Source organism: Rhizopus microsporus, assembly GCF_002708625.1.
Source record: "Rhizopus microsporus ATCC 52813 unplaced genomic scaffold scaffold_5, whole genome shotgun sequence".
Classification (NCBI taxonomy): Eukaryota; Fungi; Mucoromycota; class Mucoromycetes; order Mucorales; family Rhizopodaceae; genus Rhizopus; species Rhizopus microsporus.
The window spans coordinates 355,629-373,175 of NW_019671920.1; the positions used below are offsets into that span (position 1 = coordinate 355,629).

A 17,547-nucleotide genomic window follows, 5' to 3' on the forward strand; every position below is an offset into this window, starting at 1 on the left:
CACGTAATGTGTAAAAAGTAAAAGACGCGGCAAAGCAAACTTGTTTTCAGTTGCACTCTTTTTCTTTTTCTTTCAATCATTTATACATGACGGCTCTTACATCTGCCAGTAAGTTTTATTACCACTTGTATTAATTCATAATACTAAACACTTTATATAGATGGTATTATTGCTCTACTTGAAGAGCCACAACCAGAACTTAAAGTCTATGCACTTCAGCAGTTAAATTCTCTTGTTGACGAGTTTTGGGCTGAAATCTCTGATTCTATTGCTATCATGTAAGAAAATATTCTATCACGTCGCTACATAGCGCCTTGTGTTGATGTTTGCTTTCTAGTGAAATCTTGTATGAAGATCAAACATTTAGCGAAAGAGAACTTGCTGCTCTAGTTGCTTCGAAGGTACATTCAGTCTCTAAAGATCATAATATGATAGCTGACACCTTAACCTATAGGTGTATTATAATCTTGGTGAATTAGATGATTCTCTTACATTTGCCCTTGGTGCTGGTAAACACTTTGATGTTGCTGATTCTTCTGAATACGTTACAACTATCATTTGTAAGTAGTTGCAACCATGTCTTTTGTGAAAATACTTATAAAAGCAAATAGCCAAATGTATTGATAAATACATCTATTTACGAACTTCACCAGAGAATACGGAACCAGTTGACCCAAGATTAGAGGCTATTGTCGAACGCATGTTTCAACGCTGCGCAGATGATGGAGAATATGAACAAGCGATTGGTATTGCGCTTGAATCAAGACGTCTTGATATTATTGAATCAACTATTATGAAGGGAAACCCTAGCCAATTGCTTGCTTACGTTTTGGATGTATCAATGACGCTTGTGCAAAACTTGGAGTTCCGTAACGAAGTCTTGAGATTGTTGGTGAATTTGTACAAAAAGTTGGAAAAACCTGATTATATTTCTATCAGTCAATGTTTGGTACATTTGAATGATACCACTTCTTGTGCTAATATGCTGAAGGGCTTGATCGAAAAAAATGACGAGGTAAAAGAAGAAATCGACTTGAAAGATATAAGCTAATATATTTTATAGCTTATGGCATACCAAATATCATTTGATTTAGAAGAAAACGCAACACAAGAATTCTTGTCCAAGGTGTCTAATGAATTACCCAGTGAACCCGTTGCGGAAGAGCCAAAGGAAGATGCTATGGAAGTGGAAGAGGTAAAATAAACGCGTCATATAATATAAGTGGTTATTCATGTTTAACAATCATAGCCAAAGGCCGCTTCACCCTTCCAAAAGATCAAATCTATTCTTTCTGGCCAAGAATCCATTCGACTTCACCTTGAATTTTTATACCGAAACAACCACACGGACCTTTTGATTTTGAAAAATACAAAAAATGCATTGGAATCCAGAAACTCTGTCTACCATTCTGCTGTGACATTTGCCAATGCATTCATGCAAGCTGGTACAACAAGCGACGAATTCTTGCGTCAAAACCTTGACTGGCTATCAAGAGCAACCAACTGGTCTAAATTTAGTGCTACTGCTGCTCTTGGTGTCATCCACAAGGTAAATACATTTTGTTTATCATTAACAAATAGCTCATATATCACATAGGGTCAATTAGCAGAATCCATGAACTTGCTAGCCCCCTACTTACCTACACATGGCGTCACTTCCAACAGTTCCTATTCTGAGGGCGGATCCTTGTATGCTTTGGGCCTCATCAATGCCAACCATGGTGCAGATGTATTGGAATATCTAAGAAAGGAATTGAAAGAGACTTCCGATGAAGTTATTCAACACGGCGCCTCTCTTGGCCTTGCTGTTGCTGGCATGGCTACAGCCAACGAGTCCATCTATGAAGATTTGAAGAGTGTTTTGTTTGGTGATAATGCTGTTGCTGGTGAGGCTGCCGGTTTGGCTATGGGCTTGGTGATGCTTGGTACAGCTAGTGAACAAGCACTTGATGAGATGCTTCAATATGCTCATGAAACTCAGCATGAGAAGATTATCCGTGGTTTAGCCATTGGCATGTCATTCATTATGTATGGTAAAGAAGAGCAAGCAGATGGTTTGATCGATAAGCTATTAGAAGATAAGGATTCTGTGCTTCGATATGGTGGTATTTATACTATCGCTATGGCCTATAGCGGTACTGGAAATAATAAAGCCATCCGTCGTTTGCTTCATGTCGCTGTTAGCGATGTGAATGATGATGTTCGTCGGGCAGCTGTCACCTCGCTTGGATTTGTTTTGCTACGAAATCCTAAACAAGTACCTCGCATTGTGCAACTATTGGCTGAAAGTTATAACCCACATGTCCGATATGGTGCTACACTTGCCTTGGGCATCTCATGTGCTGGTACTGGCTACTTGGATGCCCTTGAACTCTTGGAGCCCATGACCAAGGATCCTGTTGATTTTGTCCGTCAAGGTGCCTTCATCTCTCAAGCTATGATCCTGATTCAGCAAACGGAAAACACGAATCCCAAGGTAGCTGCTGTACGTAAAATGTATGAAAAGGTCATTGGTGATAAGCATGAAGATCCTATGGCAAAGTTTGGTGCAGTTCTTGCACAAGGTATCATTGATGCTGGAGGAAGAAATGTGACCATGTCGCTTTTATCAAGAACGGGACATGCTAATATGCCAGCCATTGTGGGCACTGCTGTATTTACACAATTTTGGTACTGGTATCCCTTGACACATATGTTAAGTTTAGCATTTACCCCTACGGCCATTATTGGTCTGAACAAGAACTTAGAGACTCCCAAATTTGAATTCATATCAAACACCAAGCCTTCATTATTTGCTTATCCTCCTGCTATAAAACCACCATCAGCCACAGTGGTTGAAAAAGTAGCTACTGCTGTCTTGTCAACAACGGCAAAAGCGCGAGCCCGTGCAAAGAAGATTGAGAAAGAAAAGGGAGAAATGATGGATGTTGATAAAGAAGAGCAACCAAAGGATGAAGAAATGAAGGATGAAAGTAGCGAAAAGAAAGATGAGCGTAAAAAGAAGAAGAAGGAAGAAAACTTTGAGACTCTTGAAAACATGGCTCGAGTTGTGCCTGCTCAACTGAAGCACATTTCATTTAAAGAAGACTCACGTTATGCTCCTGTCAAGTCTGAAAATATTGGAGGTATTATTATGTTGATTGATAAAAGGCCAGATGAGGAAGAAGATTTACTTCAGCCCCGAGTCCCTTCAGGTGATGGATCAGGAAGATCAGGAGCACAAGAAGAAGAAGCTGCACCTTTTGAACCATTCGAATATCCTGTTGATGATTAAATCTATTATTTTTGATTGTAGAAAATTCATTAAATGTAAAAATAATCCCTTTAGGATTTATAAAAACACGCGTACACACTTTGAAATAAATTACCATTCATGACTTAAACAGCTAAAGAAGGATTTTGTTTATGTTTAAAGATGTAGTTGGAATGATGACTTCTTCATAAAGTCGAATTAACTGTCACAGTGACCGAAATTCACTTGTTTTATTGGTCAACTTTAGTTCAATAGACAAATTCAAGCAAGCTGCGCTTCATTGCTTCTTTTTTTTTCTTTTCTTTATTCACCATGTCTGAACGTAAAGTCCTTAATAAATATTTTCCTCCAAACTTTGATCCATCACAGATCCCAAGACAGTAAGCGCATCTCGTTAAGAAGAAAATATACTAATTTATATATAAAAGGAAAAAGCCAAAGGATTTACAGCATAAAGTACGTTTGATGTCACCGTTCTCTATGCGATGTGAAAGCTGTGGAGAATATATTTATAAAGGAAAGAAGTTTAATGCAAGAAAAGAAACAGTAGAAGGAGAAACTTATTTAAGTATCAAGATTTTTAGATTTTACATTAGGTATAAAAAAAAAAAAAAGAGATAAAAGAAACAATAATTAATATGCACACTTATTAGATGTCCTCGATGTTCTGCAGAAATTACATTCAAGACTGATCCCAAGAATACAGATTATGTAGCAGAGCATGGTGCTAGTAGAAACTTTGAGCCTTGGCGAGAACAAGACGATAAGAAGGAATCAGGTGATGAAGAAGAAGAGAATGACCCGATGAAAGCACTGGAGAACCGTACGTTAGACTCTAAACGTGAAATGGAAATATTGGATGCACTGGATGAAATTCGAACACGTAACGCAAGGGCAGAACGAATTGATGTAGATGAAGTGCTTAATCGATTTTCAAATGAGGATCAGGCAGAGATCAATGCACGTATGAAAGAAGAAGAAGAAGAGTATGAAAAAGAAGCAAAGGCCGTATTTGAGAGTGCAGATGGAGCACAGGTACGAAAGATTAAGGAAGCAGAACCAGATGCTATCTCTCTTGTCAGTCAAACAAAGGTGGCCATGGATTTGCCCTCATTTAAACCATCTGTGATAAAACCTACTGTGATAAAGAAAAGAGAACCAAGTAAAACCATTGGTGTAGTTGTCAAAAAGAAGCAAAAGCAAGAAAACGGAGGTGCATTGTCCATGCTTGCCAATTATAGTGATACCGATTCAGAATAAAAATCATTTAATAAATTCAATGACCGACAAAAGCCTCCAAAAAAAAAAATTTTGGATAGGGAGAGAATAAGTGAGCTACTGTTATTTTTTATATCTTTTCTAAAATAGAATTATAAAGATGGCCGACGACAAATTTCACTGTCGCATGTATGAAAATGAGTTCCCCAAGGTAGACGATGTTGTCATGGTGAACGTTCGTCAAATTGCAGACATGGGTGCTTATGTTAAACTCGTAAATGCTGTTTATTATTGTGATGTACTACGGAATCAAACTAATGACGTTTATTATATATGTATAGCTTGAATATGGAGAGAGAGAAGGCATGATTTTACTTTCTGAATTATCAAGAAGACGTATTCGTTCCGTTCAAAAGTTGATTCGTGTTGGTAGAGAAGAAGTAGTAGTTGTTCTTCGTGTTGACGAAGAGAAAGGTACATACATATGCAGATATATTTACAAGCTGATATTAATAATAGAATATAGGTTATATTGACTTGTCCAAGCGCCGTGTTACTCCCGAGGATATTGTTAAATGTGAAGAGAAATACAAAAAGTCAAAGCAAGTTCATTCTATCTTACGTCACGTTGCTCAGAAACACGATACTGCTCTTCAAACCCTGTACGAAAACATTGGTTGGCCATTATATAAAAAGTATGGTCATGCCTATGATGCCTTCAAGGTGGCTATTCAGTAAGTTAAAAAATGATATGTCTTTGGGATGGTGCCACTAATGAGTCACATAGTAACCCTGAGGCCGTTTTTGGTGGCATGAACGTATCTGAAGATATCCTCAAAGAATTGTTGAGCATCATCAAACATAAAATGACACCTCAACCCGTCAAGATCCGTGCTCGTAAGTGTATAATGTGTGTGTGTATGTGTATGAGGTATAAACATGCTATTTTCTATAGAATTGGATATTAGATGTACAGGTATTGATGGTGTTAATGCCATCAAGGAAGCTCTTAAGGCAGGTGAAAAGGTTGGAAGTGAAGAAGTGCCTGTCAAGATTACATATTTAGCTGCACCATTTTATGTTGTCACTGTAGATTCTTTAGACAAAGAACTCGGATTTAAAACAATTGAAAATGCAATCGAAGAGATAAAGACAACCTTAGAGAAATATAGTTGGACTCGATTTAAGGTCGAAAAGGAAGCCAAGCTGGTATCTGAGACAGATGATCGTGATTTTGCAGCTTTATTAGCTCAAGCAGAAAAAGAAAATGAACTTGTTAGTGGTGATGAAGATGAAGGAGATGCTGTTGCCGCTAGTGATGATGACATGTAACCTAATAAATATTTATACACGCACACCTGTATACAAAGACATGCTTTTTTTTTAAAAAAAAAAAAAAATTACAACGCGAGTAACACATACAAAGTGTATCTATTTTTTCTTTTTCTTTTTTTCTTTTTTCTTTCCTTTACTTTAGTTTTATCTTGGCAAGATGACCATTTATTATACCACAACATTCTTTATTCTCGTTATCGAGGTAAAAACCAAAAGAAGAGATAAAAAAAGAAGAACTAATGAGAATATAGATGATTGTCTTTTGTATTCTTGTTGTAAGAGATGCGTCATTGCCCAACAACAGCTTTGTTAACTTTATTATAGTTACCTCTTCCCTCTCGTTGGCGTAGAGCCTTATTCAAGTTTGCTTCTACTTCACCTTTGGTATGAAATAGACATGTATATATGTAATATAATGAATATTTAATTTATAATCACAAGGTTGGCAAAGCTTTGAACACGTTGAGAATTATCTTTGGGTAAGTCAGAAAAATATAAAAATAAATAAAGGTACTTAATTCTTTATAAAGATTTATCTTTGTCTTGTTTATTGGTAATATGTCTCGATCTGTTTTACTGCGCTTGATTTTAACAAGACAACATAGATGCTGTTAACCGTTTACAACGTATTGAGGAAGGAGAAGAAAATCACAACCACGATTATGGATATGAAGTAGGTTTGAAGGCAAGAAAGTTTTATGCTCAAAGAAACCTTTATTTGACTGGTTTTACTCTCTTTTTATCTCTGTAAGTCAAATGTGCACATATTATATATATATCTAATCCTTTATATAGTATCCTCGAACGTACAAGTAGTTTGATCATTCAAATGTTAAAGAGAGAAGAGGAATTAGAATATGCCAAGGAGGAGCATGTATCCACTACTCAAGATCAAGAACGTTTAGAGAATATGGAGGCAACTTACAAAAATAAGATTGCCGCGCTTAAACTTGAAGTAGATGAATTGAGAAAGCAAGAAAAGGACATGGAAAATTTGAAGAAGCAGGTTGAACAGCAATCTGAAGAATACAGTCAATTGGTCAATAGGCATGAAGCATTGCAACAACGAGCAAAAGAATCTAAAAAGGATATTTAAAAAAGAGAGAGAAAGCATATGATTGTTTAATGCCAAAAAAATAAAATAAATAGTTGTTATATTACACATTTTTAAGCAGACACTGCCTCAGGCATTGCTACGAACGTTGTTTCATCGTCTTCTTCGTCTGCAAAATCGTCTGGATCGTAAATGACTCGAATGATTAGAGAACAAGAAGGACATCGAGCAACATCTTCTCCATCCCTTAGATCATCCTATTACGATACATTAGAATACATATATTCACAACTATACATGTACAATGACTTACCACCGAGATTTCAAACCTGTCTCCACAAGGACATGGATATGTATAGATTCCTTCTTCCTCATTAAAATCCATGTCTTCGATTTCAATCTATTTTCATACTAGATTAGACAATGTTTATATATTAAGCTGATTTACACAAATACCTCATCATAAAAGGATGTCATTGTGGGTATAGAATAAAAAAAAAAAAATGAATGAGGCGAAAAACAAACAAAAAAAAAAAAACTTTATTCTTGACCAATTAGGAAAAACCAATCAAAGCTTAGGGTCAGTTCTATATTTGGTATGGGTGCTAGTGTAGCAAAGATTATTGTCATTGTCATAAACTCTTGTATATATCGTAGCAAGTCTATTTCCAATTCTTTCAAGTTGACAGACAAGCCTTATTGGTGATCCAGGTGGTACTCCTCTTAGATATGATACTGACAAGTCAACAGATATACCAATTAAATTCCACTTGATGCCACTAGACAGCTTAATCGCAAAACTGCTACATACATCAATGACAGCAGCTATGAGTCCACCATGTAAATTACCGAATCTAATGATAGGTCAATAGATTATATGCAGTCACTATAATGTACCTATTGACGTGTTTATCATTCGGACAGAATTCCCAGGTGATCCTGTCAGGTTCTGCATCAACAATCTTTAGGTAATCCTCAAAAACATTTTCAAACTGGCTCCCTTTTCCTTCAAAGAGTTCAACTGCTTCTGCAAGTTCTGGATAAGCAGTTGCCACTTTGGATTCGATTTGCATACTTTTAATGAACGTTTACTGAGAAAGAGAGACAGATAAAGAGATAAAATAAAAAGGTTCTACATTTTTTATTATTATTCCCATAGAGTAATCTATATTACACAATCTTAATCCCCCATTTAAAGCATATGAACCTTTCTTTTTGGAAATAGTCAATTTCAATTTCAGACAAAAAAATTCAAAGAGCATACCTCAAGGCTTACTTTAAGATCCAGGGATTTTGTGCTCCTTCAAGCAAACGACTATTTTTTTCAAAGTTTGTACACGTCAAAAATCGCAAGCAGTAATGAGAGTGAGCAAACAATTTGTAAGACATAATAAATAAAATCATTTTAATAACAATTCATTTATTGGAAAATGTCAAATACATATATAATATTATATGACTTGATTCACTAAACAGGTTAAGCTGCGTATTTGTTCAGTTGACCAAGACTAGAACTTTCATAAATAAATAAACACTATTCGTCATAACTCAATGCTTTGCAAACAGTTTTCTCAGCATCAACCGTTACTAGTCTGTTTCACTCTTTGATCATTTATCTCTAGCTTTATCCTGTTTTTCAAGCAACATAGTTAAAAATGACAAGAGCGCAAACAAAAGTAACCCATTCGTATCAGTTTTCAAAAGTAACTGAGATACTCTCATGGCAATATTGAATGTGAACATACTTCTCAGGGCTTATTTCATCTAAGGATGTAGCTGAAAGTGTCAAAATGTCCTTTCAACCTGGGAAGTAAAGATGAAGTCCTGGTTGCATTTGCTTGAAAGATCTGTTAGGATAAATCTTGTTGTTTGCAACAACTTCAATTTCAAACCCTGAGCTACATTTCTGTCGAATGACCATAGGAATAAAGGCCATACTTCGTAGTCATCAATATCCAAAACGCTCAAGAGCAATTCATTTTGATTTGGGAAATACTACATGCATCAGAAAATACACCAGAAGTTAGACTAATCCTACGTACGCTGCCTCTATCCATTACCAATGATGTTCTTCAATAAAACTATTCAATGTATGATCCCACTCTAAACATGATTTTATAAAGTTGTCATCTTGGTTTGTCTCTTTTCAAGAAAAAAGGAATAAAAAGATTTAATTTTATGTCGTCAGTTCGACTAGATTCTTCAGTGTAACTATGATATATTCGTCTCTTATATCAAAGAATATTCCATTGGGCAGACTTAGGTTAGATAGCGACTTTGGTAGTGTGAGGTTGTAAAATGATGTCACGGGTAGCGTCTAGAAGAAGTGTCCGTAGCATTAGCTTATTTTTGGTACATGTAGTGTTGGCCCTCCTAAACGCCCGATTTTTTTTTATTTTAGTTGTACATCTGTTCAGATAAATCAAATTGGAGTTTTTCTACACCCATTATCATAAATAGGAACACATAGAAAAGTAGATCCTTTGAAATCTTCAGCCTGCCCTCTCTTATATTGTAAAAAGAGTTTTCCCAAACTTCAAGACAGTCTGGCACATAAGAAATCTTAAATAATAGTCGATTATACTTCTTGTCATTTTATCATATCTATTATTATTATTATTATTATTATTATTATTAGCTCCCCTTGTGCTTATATAACATTCCTTTACTTTATATTAAATAGATGTTATAAGGATATGTTTGATATCCTGATTCCCTTTCGCTCACTTTATTATGTTCAATTTACCAAATTGCCATTTAAATATAAAGAAGCTGATGTCAAACGTTTATCAATTTTCTGAAAATATAAAATTCTGTAAAATATGTGATTGACCTCCTATTGATTTGGAATCAATTTAAGGAAGCCTGAACTAATCACCACGTTTTTAGTTTATTAAAGAAAAAATCATAACTACAAGATGATCTTCTTTGAAAGCTATACTTGTGTGTAACAAATACTTTAGTTGTTGGATAAAGTAAATGTCATGTCATTCGATATGCGGTTAGACTAACTTTTATAGTACAGCATTATATCTTTACATTTGACCTTGATGTATATTATACTACTTGCTTATGATACACTTGCCTGGCATGGTTTGTTCACAGTAATATGCGTGAGCCACCAAACTAGAGAATATGATTTAACCGCTTTCTGTATACAAATAAACAGTGATAAGGGGCTAGAAAGAAGAAAATTCTGTACAATCTATCCCTGAGGGATGTAATCTTAAATCATCTGATTTGTTGTAGAATCCTACTCCTAAATAGAGTACATCAATCATAAACAGGTATCAACCCTTACGAGTCACAGGATAGTTACTAGTCTTGTATACAACTGTACAGTGTATCTAGTTATCCACACATTACTCTCAATGTATCCTTGACAAAGATTGCCGAAATTCAGAGAAAGAATGATATATGTAGCTAGACTTGCAGCCTTGTCAAACATTGATCCTCGTCTTCAAGACCTGTTTCTCAGGGGGACAAAAATAAGGGAACTGTAAATCACTCCCGCGAAAAACAAGAGTTTAGACTCAACTGTGGCAAATGTTTGTAGATCATGAATAATCACTTGCTACGTTTATTGAATTATACCCGAAAAAGCGTAGTAGAAGTAGCATTTTTATCACGCAAATATGAGCTTTAGTTATGCATTATCCAAACAGAATTTATACACCGATACCCTAATCTAAATAAAGAGTGCCTTTACTGTCTCATCATTCAGACTCAGCATTCCCCTGCATGGATCAAAGACTTTAAACAAACTAAACTAAAAAAAAGGAGAGATACTGAAAGGGAGTGCAATGATATAATTCAAAGAAGATCATGAATATCATATTTGTAAGCTTTATTCATCGAATAAAACCATATAATAACCAGTTACTAAAGTCAAGATACCATATACTTTATATCACTTGAGCTATGTAGAGCACCCTTTGTAAAGAGATTTGTAAAAACCAAGTGTATCATTCAGTCTATTAGTATCCATGTCTCTTTACTCCTCCTTTTCCCCTTAAGGTTTTGCTAATGCATCTTTTGCGTGTTGAAAATCTTTTCCTTGTTTACATTATAGGAAAAAGTGAGAGCTTAGAATACATATAAAAAGACAGGCCCATTTTTGTTTTCTTCCCTTCAAATCAACTTTTCATAACACATTTTCTCAAATGCGATCCTCTTTCATCACTCTTACTTTTGCAGTTGCTTGCTTACTCGGTTCTTCCTTGGCATCTCCCATTTATGTCGAACGTGATACTGGTCTCGGTGGGGCTCTTGGTAACGTTGGTGGTACTGTTGGAGATATTGCTGGTAACGGTGTGCTCGGTGATGACTCATTGGTTGGTGGCAATGATGTCCAAGATACAGTTGGCGGCGCTACAGAAGCTACTAGTGACGTTCATGATCCCTTATCCAAGAGATTTTCTCCACCCAATGCCAAAATTCTTGCTAAACTTTTAAAGGATCCTAAGATCCTTGCGGCTCTCCGTTCCAAAGCTGCTTCCGCTGCTCCAGGTGCTATCAAGAGAGACCTTCCCATTGGTGCCGTTACAGGTCTTACCGAAGATCCACCTGTAGGCGATCTTACTGGAATTTTAGGTGGATCCTCCGCTTCAGCTGATGGTCCTGCCAGTACATCCGATGCTTCCACCAATGTTGGTCCTTCTGTTGAAGATGGTCAAGCAATCCGCAAGAGAGGTCCTACAGACAGCCTTGACACTAGCAACTTAACCGGTGCAGCCACTGACCTTACAAGTGTCGCATTGGGCGACCTTCCTTCTCCTGATGGCTTACCCTTTTCTGCAGATGCTCTTGACGGAATCTCTCCTGAAGTCGCTGCCGCTCTTGCTTCTGCTGCTGATGCTGGTAAGAATAGTTTACCTTCACTTCCTTTGGGTGAATCCGAAGGCAAATCAGACGCTGCCACTGGCACTGCTCCTGATGCACCCGTTGACGCTGCAAAGCCCGCCAGCAAGTAATATTGAGAATTTAAAAGTGAATCAATACTTATACAATATACTTTTTAATCAAAAAATTTACTTTTAAAATAAAATAAACTGTAATCTTTGAAATATTTACTGCTTTTCTCAAGAGAATAATAATAGAGTAATGAGCTATTTATTGATACAGTAGTCATTGACGCATATCGCTCTGTTAAATTGCTACTGTCATTCAGATAAAGTATAAATAATGAATTTATATGCTGTACTGAAATGTAGAAAAGTGGGTACGATGAATAAAAAGTACATCTTTTATTTTTGCAAACCAAGATAAAATAATCGTTGCAAGTCTGAGTACCATAGAATCGACTTTCTTTGATTCACTGCATTAAAACCATATTGGTGCACGTTTTCCCTATAAATTTCAAGTCCGAATAAGATGTCATCACTCTACTGCCGTAGTTTTAATTCAAGACGAGCAGTTGTTTAATTTGCCGTATCGCTGAAATTTTGCTTCAACCCTGACCTATTATTTTTGAAGTAAGCTTTTTTTTCTTTCTTTACTTAATCAGCTAAAGAAGCCCATCAAAACCTCCCTACTCTTTTCACATAATTTATACAACATGGTTTCAACTGCGCTTGGATTAAACACTGCTAAAAGAGCATTGAGTAAAGACGAATAATTAAATAGCATTCAATAAGAAAAAAGAAAAAACTAATGCACTATCCAAATTAGCAATCACTGCCACAAAGACATTGGCTACAGCATACCGTCCCATGTCAACCCAAGTTGCTAGAAATATCGATGAAATTAAAGATCTTACAGTAAAGCCCAGTAATAGTGCTGGTAATGACACTAACAAAAAGTTATAATGTAAACATTTAAACTTATTTTTTTATTACTGCGCACCTATAGAGTACGTCTTGTCTTCCGTCGATCGTGTCGTTAACTGGGCCCGTGAAGGTTCTACTTGGCCCATGACATTCGGTTTGGCTTGTTGTGCCGTTGTATGTATAGAATACTTTGATGCCTTGATTATCATTAAATAATACTTCAAATAGGAAATGATGCATTGTTCTACACCTCGTTATGATCAAGATCGTTTTGGTATTGTTTTCCGTGCCACACCTCGTCAATCCGATATTATGATTGTTGCTGGTACCTTGACTAACAAAATGGCACCTGCCTTGAGAAAGGTTTATGATCAGGTAAGTAATATATACTATTTATATCGCAGTGTTTAATTCTTGTTTGCAGATGCCTGAACCTCGTTGGGTTATCTCAATGGGAAGTTGTGCTAACGGTGGTGGATACTACCACTACTCTTACTCTGTTGTTCGTGGATGTGACCGTATTGTTCCTGTGGATATCTACGTTCCTGGCTGTCCTCCTACTGCTGAAGCTTTACTTTACGGTATTTTCCAATTGCACAAGAAGATGAGAAGAGTAAGTTTATAACGAAAAGGCGGAAAAGATCATTGACCGACATTTGTTTAAAAATAGACAAAGATCACTCAACTTTGGTACAGAAAGTAAAAGAAGTAAAAAATTAATTTGTCCAGAAAATAAAGTCAGAATTAGAAAATAGCAACCGTAATAAAAAAAGAAAAAGGATCTTTCTTTTGTTGTATACATTTTTTTTCTTTTTTTTTTCTTTACTCTTTTTCTAAACAATGTCTACAACCACTGACCACGAAACAGCGACGGCAAGGATAACCAGAGAAAGTACGACTGCTGTCAGAACAGCGGATGATGATAGACCTACTCCTACCACTACCGAAAGGTCTACGACGGAAACGAGAGAAACTACTACCGAAGTAACTGCAACACGATCAACAGAGGCTAAACCAACAGAGGACCCTACACCTACAGAAAGAACCTCGTCCAGGACTGTAGAACAAACGCCGACGGTTGACAGCTCAACAAGTGAACGAGCCACTACATCCGACTCAGGGAGTACAAGGACATCCGAAACGGCAACTCCTGACCGAACAACCACAGCAGTAACAACCGAAGATTCGACGTCAAGGTCAGACCCTACTACGACTGTACCTTCGACAACACACGATGTGACAACTAGTCATATTACCACGACAGCACAAACGATTGAGCCACAGACTACGTCTTCCTTGGAAACAACTTCTACTGATCGGACATTCACAACAGAAAATACGCCAACTACGACCATAACCTCGCTTTTATCAACAACAACAGGAGAGCAAACCTCTAAGGCTGAGCCAACTACTTCAACTAGAGTTACAGCCACATCACCCGAAACACCAACGAGCAACACAACCCCTGAAAGTACGCCGACACCAACTTCAGCTACAGGAACAGAAACAACATCAACAGCTGAAACCATGACAACACCTGCATCTCCTACAACAAGTTCTGAGCCGTAAGTATGAAAAATATATGCAAGCATGCAAGTTTGTTACTCACTACATTATTTATTTTTGGCTTTTTGCATCATTTGCTTACCTTCAATTTCTATTTTTAACTTTTTCATTGTCGAAATTCTTTTTTTAACAAATTTTCTTTCTTTGGCTATTTCATTCGAACACAAACGGCTTTTCTTTCTTCTTTTTCTTTTAAATGTCTTCTAGACAAACAACTACAACTTCTGAAGAAAGAACAACAATATCCACAGAGCCTGCTACCACATCAGATAGAACTACTGCTATTACTACTACTGTTACTACTGCTACTGCTACTACTGCTACTGGAGCTACTTCTACTCACGTCGATCCAACAACAACTTCTTCATCTATACAAACAACCACAGAGCAAGCCACTTCTTCTACTGTAAATCCTTCGACTACGTCTTCAGATACGATGTCATCTAGAACAACTTCACAAGAAACACACGCTACCACCACTACGACTGCTATCACTTCTACTGTTCCGCCTTCTCCTACAACATCAGCCCCATCTTCTACAACGACAGAGGTGCCTTCAAGTACTGCTCCGCCTTCTTCTACAACACCAGCCCCAACGACAACTACTACTTCAGATCATCCCACAACAACTGTAGAACCTTCAACATCAACATTACCACCATCATCATCGTCACCCGATCCGTCTACGACAATACCGCCTTCGTCGACAACGCATGTTTCACCAACGACGACGACACAAGATCAAACTACGACGCCACCAACAACAACAACGACACCACCTCCCATCACTACGACAACCCCGCCAATTACTACTACCACTACAGTAGCACCACCTACAACTACAACGCAGGAGCCACCATCAACAAGCCAAGCTCCTACGACACCGACAACATCCCTACGGTATCATACCACAAGTGTGACCATTTCAACAGACATTACGACAGAAACTGCCATTGTGGTAAATGGTGTAACAAAGACCATCACAACTGTCATTCCTACAACGTAAGTAACCAGTGTACTCAAGTGTAGGGGCCTTGGATAAGCTAACCTTCATAATTACTTAGAACTGTCATACCTACACTTGCTATAGATACATCTGATCCCGGTCAAGGCTCAAGCATGCCTACAGGAAGCATTGTAGGTGGTGTGATTGGAGGAGCAGCTGGCGTAGCTTTGATTGCAGCAGGTCTGGTACTATACAAGCGACGAAATAGACGACAAGCAGTTGCAAGGTCAAGCGAGATGTACGAAGATGATTTCTATGGCGATCCTTATCGACAGAACAATGAATGGATGACAGGTGGAAGATTTACAGGAACAGGAGAAGGAAGAACAAGTCTGGACGATGAAGAAGACTTTTACAGATCACAACATAGACGATCATGGTGGTCTTCTGTATCTAGCGTATTCCAACGATCAAAATAAAACTAATATAAAATATTTTGTAATAAAAATGGGACACATTAAAACACACACATATTTCAGACATTTATAAACAAAAAGTGTATTTTAAAAAAACCAATATATTTTTAAACCCATTAGTGAGCTTCAACAGGTTCAGCAGCAGGGGCGGGTCTGAAGTCTTGAGCAGAGGGTTCGACAATAGGAGTTTCATCCTTGGGTTCGAGGATAGTGACGATATCAGGAAGAGTCTGCTTAGGACCGTTACGACCAGTAGGATCGCTGTCCAACATGATCTTGACCTTGATACCCAAGACACCTTGACGCAAGTCAACGTGACGAACGGCGGTGGTGATGAATTCACGGGCAGGGTTACCAGAGTGAATCATGAAACCATCAGCGAACTTCATAGCCTTGGCACGGGCAGCACGGACCTTACCAGAGACAACGACTTCACAACCCTTGGCACCAGATTCCATAACGAAACGAATGACACCATAACAGGCACTAAGAAACAATCAGCATTTTGCAAACATATAGCAACACTTTAATCACTTACCGACGGACAGCCAAACCGTTGAGAAGCTTGAACTTGACAGATTCACATTGGGCAATGGCACAGAGACCACGGTTTTGAACACGTTCAGCGTAGAGTTCGACAGCGTTTTCGGGGAACTTGAAACGCTTTTGAACAAGAGTGGTCAATTCACGAATACGACGACCCTTTTCACCAAGAACGTTTTGAGTGTGTGTGGCACGGATGATGATTCTATGAATTAATTAGTTTCTCTGCTCTACTCCTTTTTTTTTCTGTTTCGCTGTCCCCAACACGCTCTCTCATCTACAATTGATACTTTACTCAGTACGAGCAGGGGTAACGCGGACTTCGACACCAGCGTAACCGTCTTCAGCGAGTTCACGAGTAAAGAATTCGTTCAATTCGGCGTAGAAGACACCATCGGCGACCTGTCAATGAATGATTATTATGCTGAAATTTTTTGGTTCAAACATCTAAACTTACAAACTAATAATAAAGTATTTAGTATCATCCATCCATCCATCCATTCACTCTAACTTACCTTTCTCTTCTTGGAGATTTGAGCTGCAACAGCGGCCATATTATATATGTTCAATAAAAAGGAGGGAAACTAGAGCTTACCAGTTTACTGCGTCCTTTTGCCCCCCATTCCTCTGTCTCCCCCCTAACTCCTGCTCTCTCTTTCATTTCTTGCGCTCTGTTAACATCTGCCACTTTACTTTCCGAACCCCGGACTATTCAATTTCCGACTTCGGCATGTAGCAAGTCACTCTTCGTCTTTTGGGTTATGTGCAAGCTAACTATTCATACCAAAATGTAAATTAATCTTCCGCAAATTATGCATCAAACGTTTGGAAAGCCATTGTTCCTTCTGTTCAATGTTTAGAGATTCCATGTTTATAAAAAATAAGCTTCGGCATGCTTTTTTAAAAATATAAAATAAAAAGAAGAATCAATACTTTGTCGATCCTCCTTTTTCGGCAACTACCGCCTCACATCGAGCCTTTATGCTTCCAACTAAACATACCGCTAACCCAGGGCTTGTTTTCTCGCACTTTTCTCTCAGTACAATACTCAACTCCTCAGTATTTTTCAGTCTCATATCTTCTTTCCTTGATGAAATTTCTCAAAGTGACTCAAACATGCTCTATCGGGTTCATATCAGGGCTTTGCACAGGTCAGTACTCAAAGCCCCTGATCTGGTGGGCTTCCTTTCATCATCGAGAATAACCACCAGGTGTGGAAGCTAGCTTCATCCTTTTGGAATATAAAGTCCCTGTCCTCTTTCTAGCATAGTTGTGCGATCCAGGATGGAAGCTTTGGGCTAAAATATTCATATATTTGTCTTGATCAACTGTACCGTCAACCAAGACCAAATGGCCAAAACCATTTGCATGAAAGCAGCTCCGGATCA

At 37.7% G+C, this 17,547-nt stretch overlaps 10 protein-coding genes across 10 annotated transcripts; 7 read left to right on the forward strand and 3 right to left on the reverse strand.

Annotated features, from left to right (window-relative positions):
* Positions 1–55: 55 nt before the first annotated feature.
* On the forward strand, positions 56–3,388 carry RHIMIDRAFT_312296 (26S proteasome non-ATPase regulatory subunit 1-like protein). The gene is made up of 8 exons (XM_023614794.1): positions 56–108; positions 161–278; positions 338–401; positions 455–560; positions 612–1,015; positions 1,064–1,195; positions 1,250–1,549; positions 1,598–3,388. The coding sequence occupies exons 1-8, from the start codon at positions 87–89 to the stop codon at positions 3,272–3,274; spliced, it is 2,823 nt and encodes a 940-aa protein (XP_023467686.1). The 5' UTR covers positions 56–86; the 3' UTR covers positions 3,275–3,388.
* Positions 3,389–3,565: 177 nt separating this feature from the next.
* On the forward strand, positions 3,566–4,513 carry RHIMIDRAFT_200217 (DUF572-domain-containing protein; the record flags this gene model as incomplete). The annotated part of the gene is made up of 3 exons (XM_023606438.1): positions 3,566–3,633; positions 3,682–3,849; positions 3,907–4,513. The coding sequence occupies 3 exons, from the start codon at positions 3,566–3,568 to the stop codon at positions 4,511–4,513; spliced, it is 843 nt and encodes a 280-aa protein (XP_023467687.1).
* A 118-nt stretch (positions 4,514–4,631) lies between these two features.
* On the forward strand, positions 4,632–5,803 carry RHIMIDRAFT_200463 (translation initiation factor eIF2 subunit alpha; the record flags this gene model as incomplete). The annotated part of the gene is made up of 5 exons (XM_023606455.1): positions 4,632–4,745; positions 4,813–4,945; positions 4,998–5,205; positions 5,259–5,368; positions 5,427–5,803. The coding sequence occupies 5 exons, from the start codon at positions 4,632–4,634 to the stop codon at positions 5,801–5,803; spliced, it is 942 nt and encodes a 313-aa protein (XP_023467688.1).
* Positions 5,804–5,913: 110 nt separating this feature from the next.
* On the forward strand, positions 5,914–7,351 carry RHIMIDRAFT_312297 (endoplasmic reticulum protein). The gene is made up of 9 exons (XM_023614795.1): positions 5,914–6,008; positions 6,058–6,081; positions 6,131–6,190; positions 6,248–6,285; positions 6,337–6,359; positions 6,412–6,553; positions 6,602–7,117; positions 7,174–7,260; positions 7,317–7,351. Exons 1-7 carry the CDS (start codon positions 5,964–5,966, stop codon positions 6,900–6,902), a joined length of 633 nt encoding a protein of 210 aa, XP_023467689.1. The 5' UTR covers positions 5,914–5,963; the 3' UTR covers positions 6,903–7,117; positions 7,174–7,260; positions 7,317–7,351.
* On the reverse strand, positions 6,974–7,337 carry RHIMIDRAFT_200178 (zf-CSL-domain-containing protein; the record flags this gene model as incomplete). The annotated part of the gene is made up of 3 exons (XM_023606435.1): positions 6,974–7,117; positions 7,174–7,260; positions 7,317–7,337. The coding sequence occupies 3 exons, from the start codon at positions 7,335–7,337 to the stop codon at positions 6,974–6,976; spliced, it is 252 nt and encodes an 83-aa protein (XP_023467690.1).
* A 77-nt stretch (positions 7,352–7,428) lies between the features above and the next one.
* Positions 7,429–7,933, reverse strand: RHIMIDRAFT_250163 (Thioesterase/thiol ester dehydrase-isomerase; the record flags this gene model as incomplete). The annotated part of the gene is made up of 2 exons (XM_023610701.1): positions 7,429–7,714; positions 7,758–7,933. The coding sequence occupies 2 exons, from the start codon at positions 7,931–7,933 to the stop codon at positions 7,429–7,431; spliced, it is 462 nt and encodes a 153-aa protein (XP_023467691.1).
* A 2,876-nt stretch (positions 7,934–10,809) lies between these two features.
* On the forward strand, positions 10,810–11,959 carry RHIMIDRAFT_277835 (uncharacterized protein). Its single transcript, XM_023612707.1, has one exon. The coding sequence runs from the start codon at positions 11,024–11,026 to the stop codon at positions 11,831–11,833; it is 810 nt and encodes a 269-aa protein (XP_023467692.1). The 5' UTR covers positions 10,810–11,023; the 3' UTR covers positions 11,834–11,959.
* A 458-nt stretch (positions 11,960–12,417) lies between these two features.
* On the forward strand, positions 12,418–13,331 carry RHIMIDRAFT_287189 (NADH-quinone oxidoreductase; the record flags this gene model as incomplete). Its single annotated transcript, XM_023613453.1, has 6 exons — positions 12,418–12,463; positions 12,531–12,641; positions 12,711–12,802; positions 12,857–13,003; positions 13,053–13,241; positions 13,299–13,331. The coding sequence occupies 6 exons, from the start codon at positions 12,418–12,420 to the stop codon at positions 13,329–13,331; spliced, it is 618 nt and encodes a 205-aa protein (XP_023467693.1).
* On the forward strand, positions 13,150–14,270 carry RHIMIDRAFT_112691 (uncharacterized protein). The gene is made up of 2 exons (XM_023605266.1): positions 13,150–13,241; positions 13,299–14,270. The coding sequence occupies exon 2, from the start codon at positions 13,469–13,471 to the stop codon at positions 14,195–14,197; it is 729 nt and encodes a 242-aa protein (XP_023467694.1). The 5' UTR covers positions 13,150–13,241; positions 13,299–13,468; the 3' UTR covers positions 14,198–14,270.
* A 1,462-nt stretch (positions 14,271–15,732) lies between these two features.
* Positions 15,733–16,713, reverse strand: RHIMIDRAFT_250167 (40S ribosomal protein S3-like protein; the record flags this gene model as incomplete). The annotated part of the gene is made up of 5 exons (XM_023610702.1): positions 15,733–16,102; positions 16,155–16,364; positions 16,455–16,561; positions 16,617–16,619; positions 16,675–16,713. 5 exons carry the CDS (start codon positions 16,711–16,713, stop codon positions 15,733–15,735), a joined length of 729 nt encoding a protein of 242 aa, XP_023467695.1.
* Positions 16,714–17,547: the final 834 nt, after the last annotated feature.

What these genes read in the sequence shown, in the direction of transcription:
- RHIMIDRAFT_312296 (XM_023614794.1), top strand. Translation starts at nt 87, where the DNA reads ATGACGGCTCTTACATCTGCCA. An exon ending in CTGCTCTAGTTGCTTCGAAG is followed by an intron (nt 402 to 454) that starts GTACATTCAGTC and finishes CTTAACCTATAG; the next exon opens with GTGTATTATAATCTTGGTGA. An exon ending in TGATCGAAAAAAATGACGAG is followed by an intron (nt 1,016 to 1,063) that starts GTAAAAGAAGAA and finishes TATATTTTATAG; the next exon opens with CTTATGGCATACCAAATATC.
- RHIMIDRAFT_277835 (XM_023612707.1), top strand. Translation starts at nt 11,024, where the DNA reads ATGCGATCCTCTTTCATCACTCTTACTTTTGCAGTTGCTTGCTTACTC.
- RHIMIDRAFT_312297 (XM_023614795.1), top strand. Translation starts at nt 5,964, where the DNA reads ATGACCATTTATTATACCACAACATTCTTTATTCTCGTTATCGAG. An exon ending in TCTTTATTCTCGTTATCGAG is followed by an intron (nt 6,009 to 6,057) that starts GTAAAAACCAAA and finishes ATGAGAATATAG; the next exon opens with ATGATTGTCTTTTGTATTCT. An exon ending in TTTACTCTCTTTTTATCTCT is followed by an intron (nt 6,554 to 6,601) that starts GTAAGTCAAATG and finishes TCCTTTATATAG; the next exon opens with TATCCTCGAACGTACAAGTA.
- RHIMIDRAFT_112691 (XM_023605266.1), top strand. Translation starts at nt 13,469, where the DNA reads ATGTCTACAACCACTGACCACGAAACAGCGACGGCAAGGATAACCAGA.